The sequence below is a fragment of the Kogia breviceps genome, chromosome 1 (genome assembly GCF_026419965.1).
Source record: "Kogia breviceps isolate mKogBre1 chromosome 1, mKogBre1 haplotype 1, whole genome shotgun sequence".
In the NCBI taxonomy this organism is placed as follows: domain Eukaryota; kingdom Metazoa; phylum Chordata; class Mammalia; order Artiodactyla; family Physeteridae; genus Kogia; species Kogia breviceps.
The window spans coordinates 144,835,554-144,855,849 of NC_081310.1; the positions used below are offsets into that span (position 1 = coordinate 144,835,554).

General features: G+C 38.3%; 1 protein-coding gene across 26 annotated transcripts in view; it reads right to left on the minus strand.

Moving 5' to 3' along the window:
* The window catches only part of SGIP1 (SH3GL interacting endocytic adaptor 1), a 214,020-nt gene that overhangs the window by 93,797 nt on the left and 99,927 nt on the right, over nucleotides 1-20,296 (minus strand). For 7 of the 26 annotated variants that reach the window (XM_067006332.1, XM_067006395.1, XM_067006334.1 and 4 more), the window contains 4 exons: nucleotides 15,926-15,950; nucleotides 8,551-8,607; nucleotides 4,924-4,978; nucleotides 4,050-4,225 (listed from right to left, as the gene is read on the minus strand). In XM_067006332.1, the coding sequence (XP_066862433.1) occupies nucleotides 4,050-4,225; nucleotides 4,924-4,978; nucleotides 8,551-8,607; nucleotides 15,926-15,950 (313 nt within the window). Of the gene's footprint in view, nucleotides 1-4,049; nucleotides 4,226-4,923; nucleotides 4,979-8,550; nucleotides 8,608-12,881; nucleotides 12,954-14,813; nucleotides 14,898-15,925; nucleotides 15,951-20,296 lie in introns of all 26 variants that reach the window. The other 19 variants (XM_067006292.1, XM_067006284.1, XM_067006276.1 and 16 more) reach the window with 5 other exon arrangements.

A 20,296-nucleotide genomic window follows, 5' to 3' on the forward strand; every position in this document is an offset into this window, starting at 1 on the left:
CTAATAGTATCAAGGTTATGGATCTCAGCTAAACCCAGGACAACCCGGAAGGGTCATTCTAGCTCACAAGCTCCCCATGTGATTAGCTTAGGCTGTTGTTTTGATGTGCAAAACAGCTTAACTTCTCCCTGTCCACCCTACCCTACAGGTATTGAGCCCAACATCCTCCACACTAAACTTGGAGTTGGAGTCAGCATGCTGCACGGAAAACCTGTTGAGAAAAGGAGGGACTCTGTCTTTTTTTCATCCTCCAAAGAGCACAACTATAACATGAACAAAAGTTACACAGAGATAGCATTTGGGTTTAAGAAACAGCCTTCCTCAAAAAGCAGTGAACTTTGTAAGATAGAAGGAGCACTATTACTGTGGGAGGCATCTCTATCAACCAAATAAGTTGGTATTTTACTTACATTTGTTTCTTTTCATCCTTCTGCTGGCTAGCACATAGCATAACATAACTGGTATCTAGAAATTAGTGATTAGAATTCTCTAAAAGGAAACTTCCTACTTTCAATAGGTTCTGGGAATAATTTTAAGATAGATGGGGGGCAAATCCCATTTTCCAATAACTCCCCAAATTTATCTGAGATTATTTAAGATATAGTGGCACAGAAACTCTGTCAATATCTACCAATATCCATTCATTCCTTTATCTTTTAGTAACAGAACCCTGAATTTTAGCTGGTTATATGTGTATCCAGCCAAAGACTACATTTCCCAGACTCCCTATCAGCTAATATGGCCATATGACTAAATTATGGCCAATGGGATCTGGGGGGCAGTGATGGGTATAACTTCTGAATTAAACACTTAAAAGAAACCACTTGCCTTTTATTTTCTCTTTCCTCCATCCCAAGGCTGGAACATGGAGGTGTTTCATGGTGGTAAGGCACCAGCATCCTTGAAAAGGTAGAGCAATAATACAGAAAGTTCCTGGGTTCTTGAATGACCCCTGAAGCAAGACTCTGTTACCCATCTGGACTGCCTACCAGCTTTGACTCTTTTGTGGGATAGAAATAAACCATCCATTTTTTTAAAGCCATGACTATTTTGGTTTCTGTTAAAACAGCTCTACCAATATTCTAACTCATACAGATCCCAAATCAACAACTAAAACCTGGGTGATTTTCCTTCTTTACCGTATCAGCATGATATCTTACTAGGAGACCACAACATGATAAGAATAGAAATTAACATCTTTTGCCTGTGAGTTGACCTCTGCATCCTCCTGTCTTCTTTTTTGGTGCTTGGCCTTGTCCTGGTCCATACTATACTTGATTTCTATATAAAAAACAAGTGCCCAGGTGAGATCTGGACTGGAATTATGTTTGTCTGTAGAGTAGGATTTTTGCCAGCAGTTAAAACCCTGATTTTCTATGTTGCTGAAGCTTTGTTTTGAGGAGGAGTAATTTTCAGATAGGTTTGTTTATACTGTATATACACATAGATATATATGACACATTCATCCATCCATTCATTCATTTCATTCATTTATCGAGTCATTTGACCATGATGTGTATACAGGAAACCTATCCAAATAAAATGAAAATCAATTCATGATAAGAGAAATCAAATGGGTTACAATTCATTAATACATATTCACAGATAGATGAAAAGAACAAGTGAAACACAACTTTATCTTAAAATTCTTCAAAAGAAATAGAAATCAGAAATTCAACATAAGACATTGTTATGAATAGCTTACCATTTGGAATTTTCTTTATTTCTAGTAGTGTAACAATTGATGCTTTTGTAGCATAAGAACCATAGCCTAAATAAAATATTCTGATATATCATTAACTGGTGTAGGTCCTGTTTCTCTTTTTGTACCTGAATTAAGTGTAGCTGTGTGAACGTCTGATTGCTTGGCTGGAAACATCTAAAGCTGTGCAAAGCATTCCTCATTTTTATCATGGCAATAACTGGATTTCAGAAAGTTATTTCTATTTATCCAGTTCTGGTGATAAAGTTCTACCTATGTCATTTGTGAAATATAACTATATTTGGTTATGGCTTATCTAGTTGAGGGCATGGATTCGAAAGCCAAGAATATGTTTTCAGTCCAATCTTTATTTACACTTATGTTTATCCAGAAACGTGCCTACCTTTCCCTAAAGCAACAATCACAGCTCATTTTCTTACAGTAAATGTCAAAAATCACATCTCTTTGGGAAACATCGTAATGAGAGCCAGGTTCTCACATTAGAAGGAACCAGTTGGGAGTGTGGAGGCAGTAGTTGGGGGGGGATCCCTTGGTTTGTGGGGCTGCAGGTCTGCAGGAATTGCCTAACCCTGCAATTACTTCTCTGGGTGTCTCCATCTAGTTTTAACATTGTTTCCCTAACATCTTTTTGTCAGTCTCACCCACGTCATGTCAATATATCACTTTAAAAACTGGTGTTGGGAAGAGTTCAGAGTGGCAACCACTCTCCTTGCTGTACCCTCATTATCTGGTTGGAGGAATGAGTTAGGCAGGCATATTCATTTTGATAGAAGGGATTTCTCCTTTTCAAGATTCAACTAGCTTTCAGCAAACATATCCCACGTGTCTGGGATCGTTCTAATAAGTTTTCTTTCACAGAAATTTGTTCACTGAATTCCCATGAACTTGCCTTCTTACACTTATCCTGGTAGCTTTCAAATGACCAGTAAGTTTATTACACTCTATAGAGAAGTGGATATAAACTGGTTTCAGGCATTGAAATAAACTTTTACAATTAATAAAAAATGATTTAGTACGTAAAAAATGATTTGAAAGATGTTAACTGCAAAGTGAAAGTGTGTACAGTTAAAATGCCCTTATTACTAGAAATCACCTGTATTGTAGACCAATATGTGAATTTAAAATCTGTACCCTCCATGGCAGAAGGGAAAGAAAACTAATACATATTATGCCTCCCTTTTCAAGAAAACATTTTAAGATGGCTAGTGAATATATGATTAAAACTTACCTGAAATATCATTTGCTGTGGTTGACTACTATTAGCAATCATGTTAGTTGGCTCTAACCGTAGTGGTAAAGGCCATTATAAGCACTAAGCACTAAAGAAGGCATCTTTATAGACTTTATTCATCCCAGGCAGGTAAACATTTATTCCCAAAGGATGGGTGATTACAACTCCTTTAGAAAGGCTAGTCGAGATATTCCAGAAGCAACTCAAAAATGGTTCAGCAGTTATTAACTACCTCCTTCATGGGAAATGCTGCAGGGAGAGCACATTTCTCTAAAGAAGATGTCAAGAAGCCAAGAACATATTAGCTCCTAGTATGAGAGCCTTCATCTGCTCTTCACAGCTATTTTTAGAAAACAATTGCAGCATTTATCAAGTACTACAGAGAAAACACTGTAAATGTTGGAACTCAGATGCAGCAATTAGAGAAATTTAGTAGATAAGAATTGGAGAAGGAAGTACAACTTGTAGAAAAATACAAATTTGATTAATATAAATAAGGCATACCTGTATCTGAAGTACCTAAATGATGAGATTATTTAAGACAATTTGATAATAAAATATAATGAAGCTTATGAGTTTTAATATCTTTTTAGACTATGATCTATGATGTTAGATTAATATTTCTTTTTGAAGCATTAGCAATGAAAAGGGTTTTTATTTTCCTCAAAAAATAGCAATTTTCTTGGTTTTCTTTCCATGAGTTTTTATGTGTTATATCATAAAAGATGACATTAAGATGTGTTTTTAAAAATCGCTGTTAGTAAATTTGTTAACTTCATATTGTTTTTAATTGTTTCAGGAGTGAGTCTGGATAATCTTTATGTTATTTTTTCCTTCTTTGAAAAATGCTTGCAGGAAAACGTCAAAAAGAAATGTGACCCCGTGCATTTTTACCATTTTGAAAAGCACAGAAAATCAATATAAAATCAGCATAACTTTCCATGGCTAGAATGAGCTGTTTCAGGTTTATAGACTTCATAAAATGGTGACCATATGCAGCCTTCAGTTTAAGAAGTTTCTGATCTACTTAACGTGTATGGGCAGAGCACAGCTCTCTGTCCAACCTCACCAAAGCTTGGAATAAAAACCACTCACCACTGGTGATGGGGAAAGTGCAATGTTGCCTATTGATGCCTTCAGTTCATCTACAGTTGCAGCGTTCTTAAGAATGTCTTTAGCTTGCAATGGCTTAATCTTGATATTAAACTTCTTGTGTGATTCTTCTTCCTCTTCCGATTCGCTTGAAGAATAAAAGTGCTTTCCTTTGGTAGGTAGAACACAGTTAAAGATACGTAACTCTTTTTTTTCTACTAGGAGGCAATGATGAGTATAAGACATGAGTGACTGCACATAGAGGCAGCAGAAGTATCCTTAGATGGTAGAAAATCAAAGCAAAACAAACAAAAATCAAAGGGTAAAGCAGGAAAGAGTTAGAATTTATTCACCCTTCCTTGGAGTAGGATTAAGGATGGTGAATTTCAAGGAGCAATGGTTACAAAGTTGGCCATTTGTGTCACACTCAGCACACACAGTGACAGGCCTATGGGAACTTCCTCTTACTGTGGAGACAGGAAGGCCACTCTAAGGGCGATTTGTGATGACTTTAACTGCTTCAGAGTGTGACCTGCTCTGACCAGAGATGGTTTTCAGGCAAAGCACAAGTCAGAGCTATTTTCCAGCTGCCATTAGTGACGTTGTCATATCAGATTTCAGCAGACAACCCAGTACCCACAATTTGTACAACTGTTTTTCAGCACAATTTTTCTCTTTCTCCTCTCTCTCTCTTTTCTATGAATAGAGCAAGGCAAAATGCCTGCTTGTTAGTGATCAGGCTGTTCTCTATGCTGTTTATTCATCTCTAATACGAGGGACAACAGGACTTGAGAAGCTTGGGTTTCAGCACCTTTTCAATACAAAATTTATCACCCTGCTGAGAGCAAATGAAAATTAAAATATAAAGAAAGGATATAGCCGGGTTCCTCAGGTCTGATGCTGTAGCCTTCTTCATCCAGCTCAGGCGAGTTCTATAAAATACAAGTGCACATTTAGCAATTATTATCCTGACAATGATAAGGGAATTATTCATTTTCCTTCAAGAGTCTTCCAGTTAAGGATATAGACTTGTCTCTTGTTTTGGAGGTGAGTGCTGGGCCCTATATGTTTAGATATTTACTCACGGATATTTGGAGAGTCTTCCTATTGGGAAAATAAACTAGGAATCAACTGTCAATGAAAGAAAACATTCAAACAGAATTTATCATGCATTTCCTGTAAGCCAAAGACTATGCTGAGCAACATGGAAGGGATACAAAATGCAAATTATCTTTCGTTTGTATTCTGGTAAGCAAAAGTTCAAAAAAATGCGAAACACAAAACATCAGTGATAGGAGTTTGAAATGAGAGGAAATTTGTGAGGTTTGGAAGAATTAGGGAGTCTGTGTGTGCCTTTCGGGCCAGATGGAGAGGAGAGGAGAGTCAGTGGTGAGGAAGAGCCTGTACCGAGACACCAAGGCAGGAATGCACAGTATGATTCCCGTAGGGAAAGGGAGAGGCAATGGTGACAATGACAGGACTGGAAAGGAAGCTGTATGGTGGGACACCATGGAAAAGAAGACCATGGCTGGGGGCTGGGGGGCGACATGCTGGGGGAAGAGTCTGGACTTGATATGGCTACTTCAGCTTCTCAACTAAGGTAGGACATGCAATCTTAAGGGTTGGAAACATGCTTCAGGATATATTGGAGACAGAAGAAACTGGAGAAAGGAAAACTAATTTAAGATGCTTGCATCAATGCAGGTGAGAGGTGCTAAGTCAATGACCAAGTCGTTGGTGGTGGGAAGGGGTGAATCAAGGACATTTGGAAGGACAAATTGTTAGTTCTTAGTAACAGACTGGTCATAGGAGAAAAAGAAGATGGAAGGTTCAAGAAGACTCCAAGATTGCTATCCTCAAATTCTGGGAGTACTCCTGGCTGATCTCATTCTAACAGAAGGCAAGTAACATTTTTAGGAAAAAGACAGAAAAGATAAAAGATAGTTTGCATGATTGGGATTAGAGTTGTCATATTTTAGTTCCTATTATATGATAAGTACTATGATCCACGCTTTATTTTACTGACCCTTCATAACAATCATATGCAGAAAGAATTATCCCATTCACCAAGGAGGAAACTAAGAGGAATTAGATGCCATTTCTCAAGGAAACACACCCAGCAAATGGTAGACCTGGGCCTTGATCCCAGGTATTTTGAGGCTCAACTCTATGCCTGAGAGAGGAAAAGGGTATGAGTTCAAGGGCAGCCTCTTGAAGTTGAGGTCATAGGCCTGGAAGTAAAGAAGACAGAGCTGGAGAGAGAGATTTTGGAGTCACTGAAGCAAAAGACATACCATGACCATGGAGAGAGAAGAGGGCCTGAACGCCATGGAAAAGCTGCCATTTATTAGGTATTTATTGTCTCCCTCTGTCCTTTCAGTACTCAAAGCTACTTTTAAAATGCAAGTGTATTAAGGTTACTTTCCTGCTAAAAACCTGTCCCTGGCTTCTCACTGCACTTAGAATAATAGTCAGCACCACTGTGTAGCCCACAAGGCCCTCTTCCCATTATTAACGTTTATGATTTGATTGCTGCAAGCTCTTTCCCACTTCAAGGTCCTCATAAATGTCCTTCTCTCTGCCTGGAAGTCTCCTCCCTCAAATGTGCAGTCAGTTAAACCCTACTTAAACTTTAGGGCTTTGCCTGAAGGCCACACCCTTCCCTAGGCCTTCCCTGCCAAAAACGCAATGATATAATCTATTAAGAATAAAACCTTTATTATTACTTAGAGAAAGTGGAGTCTAGTGTATAATTACAAACACAATTCCTGTGACCCAAGTATTTTTTAGTACCAAGCAAATTCTCGGGAAATTCTGCTTCATTTAAGCACTTACATGTTGACAGGGACAGCACTAGGGTTTAGAGTTTAGGTAGGGTAGCAAAAGTACTTGATGAGTAATTTCGTATTTTAATTATCATGCTTCTTGTTTGCTTAGAGTATCCCATTCCTGTGTATTAAAGAATTCTACAAAACATAACAAAAATCTTTCTGGGTGAAAAAGTGTTAATTTTGAGAAAAGAAATCATCCTTCCTTAATATCTTTAGTAACTTCCCTTATAACATTATTTGTGAACAATTTGGATGTAGGATAACATAGGGGCTATCATAGATCTAGGGAATTAAACTGCTAAAAATATCAAAAGATCTCAATCCTGGGAAACAGATATAAGAGAGGACCAGGTAATGAGGTTGACAGAATGACATGTTTTGGACTGCACGGGTGGCATGAAGAATTTAACCTTTCTGAGCTTCAGTTTTCTTTTCTCTAAAATGCAGATAATGTATTTACTTTCTAAGGTGGTAAGAATTCAGTAGCATATAATATTATAAATGGTGGTAGTTATTATAAAAATAAAATTCTTCTTATTAACAAATGTGCAAAAGCATTAACATCAAGCTTAATTCTTATGAAAGGGGAGGCTGGGCCAGATAGTCACCTAAGGTATAAGTACAAAGGCATTTTGTAGGGATTGTGAATTTGGGCACTTACTATGCAATAGAAATGATTTTGGATGTGAATATGGTCTACACGTTTTCTATAATTAGAAATCTAAGAGCCATTGTGTCCATTCTGTTGTTGGTGGTGAAATGTGTGGTGATGAGGTTAATTGCTTTCTGAGGGAATTATGAGGAGAGTTTAGGTCTCAGCTGGGATTCACCTTTGCTCCTTGAGAAGCAACAAGTTATTGCTATTTGGCCTGCGAAAAATCTGTACCACGAGGCTATAATAATTATCATGAGCTATGGTATGAAGGCTTGTATTCCCCCAAAACTTATATGTTGAAATCCAAACCCCAAGGTGATGGTATTAGGAGGTGGGGCCTTTGGAGGTGATTAGGTCACGAGGCAGGAGTCCTCATGGTTGGGGTTAGCGACCTTATAAGAAAGACCCCAGTGAGGTTACAGCTAGAAGGTGCCTTCTATGAACCAGAAAGTGGGCACTCAGCCAGACACCAAATCTGCTAGTACCATGATCTTGGACTTCCAGGCTCCAGAACTGTTAGAAATAAATATCTGTTGTTTACAAGCCATTCAATTTTTAGTATTTTTGTTAGAGCCGCCTGAATGGACTAGGACATTATGAAATCAAGGCCCAATACTCAAAGCTGCTTAGAAATGTAACCAGGACTGAAACATCTGGAGTTCATATTTTAAAAAGCATTTTTTGAACACATATTACAGGCTAGTCAGGCTACTGAAATATTCTGCAAATAATTAGCTCAATGAATTCTCGCAACAGTGCTATAAAATAACTACTGACTTCAATTTTGCTGGCCAGCAAATAACCAAAGCCACACATAGGTGATATATGGAAGGGCCAGGTCTTGAACCCAGGTCTAATAGACTCTAGTTCTCTTAACCGCTATACCATGCTAACTGTGCCGGCACTTCCTAATGAGATGTTTCACTTATTTCTGTGTCCTATTTTAAATACAAGAATGCCTCAGCTCGTTTTCACATTCTGAAATATTTATAAAGACAAACAATCTTCTGATACTCACGTATCTTTCCCAATCAATTTCCGCATAAAATCCATTTGGTGCCCCATTGCTTTTCTTCTGTAATAAATTTGAAAATACGTTTAGAAGAGAAACAATTGAATGAAAAAAAAAAGGAACAAAGAACACTTCACTTTTATCTGTATTTAGCAAGAGCTATCAAAATCCAACACTAGAAAGACAAATTAGAGCAGCCTTTTAAGCAGCCACATTGGTGTAACTGAATGGTAAATTGAGCTGCTGTGACACTGCATAAAAGAACTTACACACTTATTTCACAAAAGACTGTAGAATACCTAAGCATAGAGATATTAACAACTAGCTGTTCAAATTTTATTCAATTACTAAAGAGTCAGCAGCACCTACATTATAATTTAATCCTCTATACCTTAGGGGACATACCCAGATGTATATACATATTTAAATGGAAACATTCTGACTTCTACATTACTCTCATATACAATTAGTTCCAACAGATCCAAAGAGTATTCATCCAAGTCATTAACTAGTCTTCTTTTAACTTTTCTGACACTGACTCAACTTTTTCCTAACCACCCCCTTGACAGAATATAAAGGAAATCAGCTCCAAATTAGTTAACTCAGCCTGTAAGTATTAAAAATAGTGCTGATATTCTTTTCAAGTGGCTTTTCTTACCAAATTATTAATATAGAATTTGAGGATTAAGCGTGGATTTCTATCATCTGTACATCCTAAGCCTCCATGAGCACACATCATTACAAGTGACTGGGTATCAGCATTGTTCTCTCAGGATTGTCTTAAAGTTTTATTTTGGCCCCTAGTACAACCATGACATGTATGGCCACAAGAACTTGAGCAAGGATGTGGCATCATCCAAATTGAAATTCCTGGGATTCTCTACTTCTTGTGAGCAGAGGACAAAAACACAAATGAGGTTGGTATGGACAGTCCATTCAACAACATTCCTGTAGTTGGCACATGGGGCAACAGCATGTCACAGAGCACTCACAGATCTCACAACAACACGCATCAGATGTTGACATGACGCACGAGGCTTGAGGACAGGACATGTAATTCTACAGTCACAAATGAAGGCCAGTTGAAATAAAATGTGAACAGCTGACACTTAATTTGACAAATAAGTAGGAGAAGGAAGCTTTGCATCTATGCATATAGGATCACTAGAAAACCAAATCAGAGGTAACCTAGTAACCATCATCACTGAGTAATACTTACTGCATGTTGACTGGGCACTCTAAGAACTAACAGTAGTTTAGTAAGGGTGAAGTGCCTAGGGAATAATGTGTTCATTATCTTCCTGTACACTAACACTGCACTGGAATGCGGTGTTAGTGTACAGGAAATGCACCAAATGCACCAACTCTGCCCCACCTCCACCAACGAGCGCCCCAGAATACAGGGCTGGTACCCCTCTTCGTCTGTGTCTTGCTCCTGACAAAGAAAATGTACTTTGTCAGACTACATCATTTTAACCTTCTCACAGAATTGCCTTCATTGAATTAGTGCTTCAATGACATTCTTTCTTCTTTGAACAAAGGTTGCTTTAAAAACCTGCCACATCAACTCTGCACCTGTATAAGCTATGAAGCTGCTTTTGAGGACATGGTCCATTAAATAATGTGCCGTCTAATAATTTAAAAAAATCTCTCTCATAGTGAATGGGCATGGTTCCTATTTTCTTTTTGTCATATTTGCTTTCTTTTAAAATTTCTACTTTATCAATCTGTTTGCATATGTCTTCTTTGCAAAATTCTCCAAACCCTTCTTAGATAGCATGTATAATAAATTCAAAATACAAATGTAATGTATAATAATTAGAAATCAAATAAACTAAGCTGATCCCAAAGAACAAAACTGATGAATTTTGTGATCAGTATAGTACTATTAATAGACCTTTTAGTTATCAAACAATTCTTCAATACAAAGAATTGTTATCTAAAAACTAAAGAGATTAGATAAAGTAGTGAGTTCAAAATTTTCAAAGTTCTACAGTTGTTTGTTTCCATGATAAGCTCATCTCCATAATCAAAGCCTTTCAAAACCAAGATAGTTGATATGTTCAGCTAAACAAAAACAAAATAAATATATGTGTGTATATGTTTCTTTCCTGACAACATATATCCGACATTATGACTAAACAAGTTCCTCGATTTTTTGAATTTTCTAGATCTGGGCTGAGTGAAAATTTCCATTTCCATGGAAACCAATGGAAGATTGAGATAAAGAGAAAGCAAAGCCTATAAAAAGAAATTTTCCTTTAAAATAGGAACATTTTAAACATAAGTACTAAACACAAACAACAAATCATAAAAATACATTCTTTGGGGCAGACATTCAAAACATATGCAAACATACACACACACACACACACACACACACACACACACACACACAAAGCTTCATTAGAGAAATTGGCAATTTGGTCTCATTCATACTAGTGAATTCTTACAAGTATATTTGTTTTTGCAAGTGGATACTATCAAGTTAAAGCTAATCCAGAACCTGGCTGAAATTCTTCTGGTCAAACTCCAAGGAAGAAACAATTCTGGTTTAACCATTTAAGCAGCTCACAGTGGTAATATGGAGGTAATGGCTCTATTGATTTTCAATTGGAAAACAGTGAAAAAGCAAGCAAGTATGTAAGTTAAGTGGGGAAATATTATTTAAAAACTAAGCTTACTATTTAAAGCAATGTTGGCTATTCATCAACATATAAACAGTGATTTTTCTCTTGGAGTATAATTATTTATTCTTTTAATTCTTTTCTGTATTTTCTAAAATTCCACAATTAGCATAAATAACTTCTACAACTTGAATATATGACTGTTATTTGAAGATAATTGAGGCTTACAGCAATGTTGATCATGTTTTAATAGGTATTTTACTTTGGTCAGGTTTATTATCTGTTTTCAGATAATATCATGGTTTAAATCAATAAACGTAGTAACAATTGTGTTCAATTACACATTCATCAAAGTTCTTAATTTCCATTGTGAATGTTCTTCTTTTCCAAGGTCAGATCATGGCCACATAGCTTTCCTTGGTGATAAGTATTAAAGGCACATGATACACCGCCTAAATATAATCTTTTTGCCATTGAGGCAGACTTGACTCACTTTGTATAGAACAGCACTATCCAATAGAACTGTCTGTGAAGAAGTAAATGTTCCGTATGTGTGCTGTCCAATATGGCAGCCAATAGCCACAAGGAGCTGTGGAGTACTTGAAATGTGACAAGTGTGACTGAGGAACTGAATTTTATTTTATGTTTTTGAATTTAAAAATTATTTATTTATTTACTTAATTAAAGTATAGTTGATTTACAATGTTTCAGGTGCATAGCAAAGTGATTCAGTTATATATATATATATTCTTTTTCAGATTGTCTTCCATTATAGGCTATTACAAGACAATGAATATAGTTCCCTGTGCTCTACAGTAGGCCCTTGTTATTTATCTATTTTTATATATAGTAGTGTGTATCTTTTAATCCCAATTTCCCAGTTTATCCCCCCCTTTCCTTTGGTAACCGTAACTTTGTTTTCTATGTCTGTGAGTCTATTTCTGTTTTGTAAATAGGTTCATTTGTATCATTATTTTTTTTTAGATTCCACATATAATTGATATCATATTATATGATATTTGTCTTTCTCTGTCTGGCTTACTTCACTTAGTACGATAATATCTAGGTCCATCCATGTTGCTGCAAATGGCATTATTTCATTCTTTTTTATAGTTGAGTAATATTCCATGGTGGAATATTCCATGGTGGAATTCCAAGATGTGGTGTATATATGCACCACATCTTTATCCATTCAGCTGTCGATGGACATTTAGTGAGGACTGAATTTTAAACAGCCACACGGTGTGACCACCGTGTTGGACAACACAGCTATAGTTGCTGCATGGTCTGGGACAGGATCAGCATCCCAAGTCCATTGTCAAGTACATTAGATCCCACAGGCCAAGGTCCCGCCAAATTCCTGATGTTACTGAGATAGTGCTTATCCTAATAAACAGCTACTCAGAAAGCCAAGGCTTTCTGATAGATAGCATATTCTTTTTAAAATTTGAATCCCTGTCCTTTGTCTAAGACATAGGAATCACACATCTCTCATGCCTGATCACTTTTTAAAAGTATATTCGGATGTCAACGTATAGAGTCTATTTGGTTGATTTAAAAATTGGCCCTGGGTATTCAGGAAATAATTGGGAAACATTATCTAAGAGTCTTCTTAAATGCTACTGTTGTTTTTTTCAAATTTCAAATTGGGATTTTACTCACTGTTTCTACAACCCCTTGGATATCTTAAACTAAAATCTGTTTCCTTACCGAAACTTTTTTTCCTCCTTCACGTGCGCACTCTGCTTTGTTATTGTAGGGTGGTTCATGTGGGCTGGGCTGCTGGAATTGATTGTTTTCATGTAGAAAAAAGTTGTTAAAGGATCTGTTTGTTCTTCAAGACACATATAAAGAATCACATGGAGTCAGCAAGCATACCATAGAAGAAATAATGTCTAGGCCAAATTGTAGGGCCTACCAATCTTGGTAGGGTTCTTGAAGAAAAGAGTGGACTTTGGGGCCCATAATGAGGCTCTATTCAGCAGGCCAGTGTGGCTAGGCCAGGAGAAGAAGGGAAGGAGGAAGAGGCATCCCAGGCACTAGGGATGATGTGGATCTAGTCCTCACTCAGCCAGCACTTAATTTACAGGTTGAGAACAGACACCGGGACACACCCAAAGGACTTAATAAAAATGGTTGCATTTCTAACGGCCGTCTGAAAAGGCTAGCTCCATCATATATTCCCCTGAATCAAAGCCTTCCTGGGAGACATCAACATACACAGCACACACAGTTGACAGCTCCAAATCCGGACCCTTTCTTGCACACGTGTTCAGGATGAGAAGAGATCTCCTTACAGCAACGGCCGTGACCCCCAGTGCCCCCACTCTAGGTGTGGATGGAAATCTGAACTGCTTAGGAAAAACTTAGAGTGTATCCTGCACAAAACAGAGTTTGTCTCTGGGTTAGACTGCATCATCACACACAGTTGCCTGAAGCTTTAGACATCAAGACAGACAGCTCGGCCAAGGGTAGGCATTTTCAGCCAGTGGGGAGCAAGGCAAGCCCACCTTGACACATGCAGCCTGGCCACAGAGGCTCTGTAGATAAAGACTCAAAAGCAGTGTCACCAGAGATGGGCTTCACTGGATTTTTGAGAAACTGAATTTAAATAGTTAAATCTATCGTGCGGCCCCTACATTGACAGTCATTTATAAGCATTAAATGGGTACACCACAACCTGTAGTTTGTAGAACCACATTAGTGAAACCATACATTTCAACTTCAGATATTCAAAAAGCAGTAGTTTGAAAGCTAACTCAGCCACATAAACGTGGACTGGCTCCACAGACATGAGGTCTCAAAGAAATCAGTCTGAGTTTGAAAGGAAATCAGGTTGAGATTTCCATGGACTGAGTGGGAACAGAAACTTGGACCCCTATAGCACTGGTCTCACAAGACATTCTCAAAATTTGGTGACCATAGTATGTGGAAAAAACTTGAGGCACATTTCCAAATAGTAAAATTAGCAGCTGGCCAATAATTTCCAGTTACCTAGAAAGCTGTAAAACCTGTTTCTGAGAACCTGCATTTATTTTGAATGCAGCCTGTTTACCAAACAGGTCTGTGTCATTTCCTGAGAAATCGAAATTAAATAGTTCTTCCTTCCTAAAATCATGACCATTCGTGGCATTTCCAATTAAGGAACAAAGAAGGCACATCTGCTGATAAATAACTTGATGTGACTGAGAATGGTGACAGTGAAGGAGGATCGGGGAACTCAGGGATGAAGCCCTGACTTAGGGTGGGCAAGTCCGCAGAATCATGGCTGGGCTTATTGACGCAGCACATACTCAGAGTTGCCTGCTACACGCCCGCCAGGACTGTGCCAAGCACTGGGGTGCATGTTCTGCTCGAGATTTAAACTCATGGTCCCTAGAAGACCAGAGAACTCTGAGATAGCAGTGGGGCCTTGGGAGACAATGAACAGCAGGGTGGGAGAAGCCTTAGAGAAAGGAAAAAGGACAAGACTGAGGTGCCACAGGGAGAGAAGCAAGAAACAGCAAACCAGCCTGGAAGCAGCAGGGAGGGAAAGCAGAGACTATCTCACAGAGCCTTGCAAGGGTCAGAATGAAGGGGACAAGAGAACTCAGGGAGGGGACCAAGACAGAAGCAAAGAGAAGACACAGAAGCAGAGAGTACCTGAGACAGAGTTAACGAGAGGGCTCTGAGCCAGAAGCAAGAGGTGAGGAGAAGCTGAGTCTTCTGGGTCTTTTTTTTCCCCTGCTGAATAGAGCCTTGATTATAGTGTTACCCAATGTCTGATAAATTTCAGTCTACCTTCTTAACATTTCATGGTGGGAACTACATGAATGCAAAAGGCACCCCAAAGCTAAGAACCTTGAGTCAAATATGGGAGAAAAACTCCTACCATAGCTGCAATTAACACCCCAATTTAGGTCTAATATTATAAAGGGTGATTTTTCAAGAAAATATTTTTAACTATCTGGTTTATTTTCGTTCCCACCTCAGCCCAATAAGCCTAATGCGAGTCCCTTTTTTTTTTCCCTTCAGTAACAGCTGTTCTTTTGAACCTTCTGAATAGGCATCTGATTTAGATTTGAAGGAAGTCATTTTAGAAGCTGGTGCAGACTCGCATAAGTACAACTCGGATAAATCCAAGCCCGTGCACCACAGATTTCTTTAAAAAGCAAGAAATCTGGTGACCAGCAAGGAATCAGAGTTACTGTTGAATCTAAACCCAGTGGAAAATATATATATTTTCCTCCTCCAGGCTGTAAATTCAGGCATAAATGGTTTCAAGACTATTCCCTACTTATGAATTTAACATAGAAAATGTATCTGCAGCTCAATATGAAAGAGGAAGAGCTTCTTTCAATTTTATTGGATCTCAGATCCATCATGACTTCGTGGCCTCTGCTGGATAAAAACATTCTCATATAAGGAGCTCTTATATCATTAAATAGGAAACGAAATAACAGTTGATGGTAGCAGCCCCTGCAGGAACTGTTTGGCTTCTGACCCACCATATTGATGACTGGTTTGCTTGCCTACTCTGGGACAGGGTTTTTGGTGAAAGCAATAAATAAGTTTAACTTGACCAAGACTGCATTTATGTCCCATGCAATGACTACAAAATTTACAACAAAAAAAGTTGTAATTGAAAAGTCATTTAAGCTAATTTTTGTTCCCTTGCAGAAAAAAAAAAAAAAAGAAGAAATGGGGCTTTAAGAAATTTAAACTAGCATAGGTTGAAGTGCAAACCTACTGAAAATGGTCATTTAAATACTTACAATTCCATCTCTATCTGGTGAACCTCTGTAACAAAAAGAAATTGGTAGCTATTAGGAAAATGAATCATTCTTGCTACATAGTCTCAAGTATGACAATAAGAATCATTAACCACCTTTCTCCCCCCTGTCACAGAGTTCCAACCCCAGTAAACCTGGCTAATGAAAGCCAAATCAAAACAGATTGGTTGAGTGATATTTGAGTGAGGAGTGTGTGTATGTGTGTGTGGGAGGGAGAGTCTCATTAAAAACTGAAATCCAAAAGGCACAAGTTGCTGGTGCAGTGTCTTGAGAGGAGAATTCATTAAGAGCTATCCCACTCAGCAGCCTTCTATTTAAAACTACCACCAGGAATGCAAACCCATTTGTTCTCTCTCATCTTCTCCCCATAAGTGGTCTTGAATTTCCCCTTATAAGAAGGAACTTCTTACACTTATAAGAAGAACTTATAAAACTACAAAGTAGTTTTCAAATTACTTTGAGAATCTATATTTTCTTCCACATTTCTAGAGTAACTGCTCCTTTCATTACAGGAGAACAGGAAATGGAGGGCAATTTTGCTAAATGGCTTGCTTTGATGACTAAAGTCCAGGGTATTTAATCCATGGTGAAGCTAGGCTGCAGTGCTAAAGAGTAAGGGCCTTAGAGTAGGATGAATCCAGGTGTCCAGACTCCACCACTTATTAGCTCTCTGACCTTGAACATATTGCTTATTACTTAGTTCTCTAAGCCAGCTTAAATATGATAAGGTATATAAAGAACTTATAATGGTTCCTGACACATACTAAGTATTCAAAAATGTTTGTTTGTTTGTTACAGGTTTTTTCCTCTTCCATGATGTCTCTACCCTAGGAATACAAACTGTTCACTTGCAGCCATGTTAGACTTTATAGCAATAGAGGAAGGGTATTATTATTGTTACTTTGGAAAACTGAGCTGGAGGAATCAGAGAAAGAGAGAAGAAAAAGAGTAGTCACTTTATAACTTCTTATATTAATTAATTCTGTAAGGAGCTAGAAAAATATTATTCTATTAACATGGAGACCAGAATTATGCTTAGACGGGGACCTGCCTTGTTTGGAAGAAAACCTTAGTAAGTGCTTGGGTGGACTATGAAATCTTGAAGAGTTTGGTGTGGTTGGAACTGCTCCTTAGGAGGTGGGACCAAGTGACAAAATTGTTTATTGCTTCATAGGGTGGGACAGAGGAGAGAGAGAGAAATGCTGAGTTGGTGGGACATCTTCTTGGCTTCAAGATGTGACTCCCCTTCCCCACCAACACCCCCTTCAAAATTAGCAGAATATTCTACTTCGATTACAAAACACTTGATGGGAGAGCATCATTTTCCATTATCATTTCTGTGTCCATGTGGATGCAGGGATGAATGAGTGATACAGGGGCTAGAAGTAGAAAGGATCCTGATATTTAAAGACCATCGGAGTTGACAGAAATCTTAGGATCTTTGGACATTCGCTGGCTATGGGAAAAAGTTGGTTCAAAGAAATTTCATCTAAGATAGAAAGATAGGAAGAGTCTTAGCCAATAAAAGTTATGTATAATTCATTGAACAACTATTGAGTGCTTATAATAGGCCAGGCACTAGGCTAGGGTCAGGAGATAAAATAATGAAGAAGACATGCTCATCATAGAGAGAATGAGACAGGCAAGTAAATCCAGTGGGTTATTATGGCCGCAGTAAACCCAGGTGGTAGGAAAGTACAGAGGAAAGGTACCAACCCATACTCATCAAAGTCAATTTTCCCTAGATTTGTACACTGCAAAAAATGAGCATTTCTTACTAGGATTTCAGCCTCTGCTAAAGGAATTGATAGAGAGGAGATTGCATCAAACTTTGCATAGGAAACATCCAGAGGCACTGATCCTCGTGGGGTTGTCTTTCGGGGCAGGTGATAGATGGGAGAAGACAAGGCTCTGGAGATAGTCCTGGCTGTGGTGTTGCCCACTATTGGTCCAGGTAGAAGGACATAGCTATAGGGGATCTTAAATGGGAGGCCACTTGGTCTCATGCATATTACAGCTATAGGGATGGCACTTCAAAAATCTTAATCAGGATAATTGTAATTGTACATAGCAGCATTGGTGTCAATTCTGATCCTTTGTCTTATCCACTGATGGAAATGGGGTTGCTGCTTCCCCGTATGACAACAGTAAGCATGGTGGTATAGAGCACCAGCTATAGTGCCTGACTGCCCAGGTTCAATCAACTTAGATTTCCTAGTTGCATAACCTTGGACCAGTACTTCACTCCTTTGTGTCTCAGTTTCCTCATCTATATAACAGCCGTGATAACAGCATATAGCTCATAGGGCTGTTAAAGGATTCAATAAGTTAATATAAATGAAGAGCCTGGAATAGTACCTAGAACATAGTAAATACTCATTAAATGTTATCTAGAATAAAGTTATTATATAAGCTGACCTAGGATGGGGAGTAGAGAGAGAGATTTTAGCAGCCTCAGACAATGGGGTATGTGTCCTCAGTTTATTTCCTAACCCCCTCTTATTAAGTTTTACACACTTTTAAATAATTTTTTTTTTTGCTTTTTAACAGCAGACCCATTATATTTACTGATTCTGTTTTAAAACTGATCATCTACCAGGGACCCTTTGCCTCTATTTTAAAAAGTGACAGTCACCTCTTGCCACTGCTGCCTTTTCTCTTTTACCCTCCTATTGTTCTTGAATATAATTTTGCCCATCTATTCTTTTTTCTTCTGGGTAATCAAAGAATAGACACTTGACTCTGGACTAGAATACTGGCTCCATGTCTTATTTTTCTGGGTAGCCTTCAGCAAGTTACTTAATTCCTTTTGGCACTGATTTCTCATCTCCAAAATTGAGATTATTATTTCTAACTTTATTGAATTACTATGAGGATTAAAAAGGATATCAGGACATACAAAATACCCTGCACAGGGCCTGCCACTTAGTACAGGCTCTCTCCTTTCCTCTTTCTATCAGCCATTGTAACGATGATCAAATCAGGAAGCTCTGGTTCTAACCCCACTCTATCTAAGGACACTCAGTCAGCTGAAGTTGAAACTGGCAGCTACCATAGCAGGTTACTTGGCAATCCTCATGGAGTTGCAACAGCCCTGAAAACAGTTTGTATCAACAAGGTTTCAGTGATCACAGACTAACGTAAGCGTTACCTAAATCTGAAGGGATAGCACGTTGCCAGAACATTTCTCCAGCCTTCTGCAAGAATGATATATGACTCAATTAGAGAGCAGGGGCTCATGAAAAGCAAAGGCTTACACTAAACATCTTGTCCTTTGACCATCACTGCTGGTGGAACCAGTTTATAGCTAATTTGCTATCACCTAAGTAAACTGGGGCGCTCAGATGATAAGAAGTAAAGGACAGATGCTTGGGATTTTACAAGCAAATGTCTTGTTAGAGTACTTCGGAGAGATATTGGGCATCTACACAAAGCCATGAAGAGTAACTTTCTCATTTTCATGTTTTTAGAAGTGGTGATGGAAGAGTGGTACTTTGGCTACCTGCAAATGAGCTCAGCCTGCTCTGGGGAGGTTGTTTGACCTCTTTTTCCTTTTGACGGAGCTTTTTTCCTTTCTAATTTTCTTCACACACCAGAGATTATGTGTAGTCAGTTACAGAAACCATCTCAAAGAAAAATGGATTTGTTTTCTGCTAATGATGTTCTTCTGAGATGTGTCTAATAGTGTCCCCCACAACACATGGCACATTGTAGGTGGCAAAAGATTCTGTTGACAGACTGACTGCTACAGTGTCTGGCCTTTTATGGAAATTCGATTCCATCTAGTGCAAACTGAGGCCCATTAGAGGAAAGTGTATTCTAAGTCCGTGGAGCTATTGGCAATGCTGGAACCAGAGTCCAGGTCTTCCGACTCTGGTGAACGAACCATCTTCTATTCTGGTTAATGTTTCAAAGTTGGCAATTTCTTAAGAAATAATGAAAATTATATAATGCTCAGAAAATTTTTTTCTAATTTCATCATTTAGAAAAATTGGCGAGACTAGAGTAAATGCAGCTTCCATGAAACAATTATTTACCAAAAGAAAAAACACAAAGAAAAGGTAAGAACAGGGCACTTAACATTTGATATCTGGACAAAAAATAGCTTTTTACCCCCCAATCCTTTATAGTCTCTGGCATAAAAGCCTTCAAGGGTTCAAGGTCGCCCACTGCCTAAGGAAGGAAGCCCAGACACCTCAGCCTGGCTGGTACTTAAAGCCCTTCCTATCTGGCCCTGATCTTTCCAGCCTTGCCTCGCACTATCACATTTACGTGCGGCCGACAAGTAGACAGACTGCTCTGTTTAGCTTGTCCTGAATACCTACTTGGCTTTTCCACATCTCTGCTTTGGCT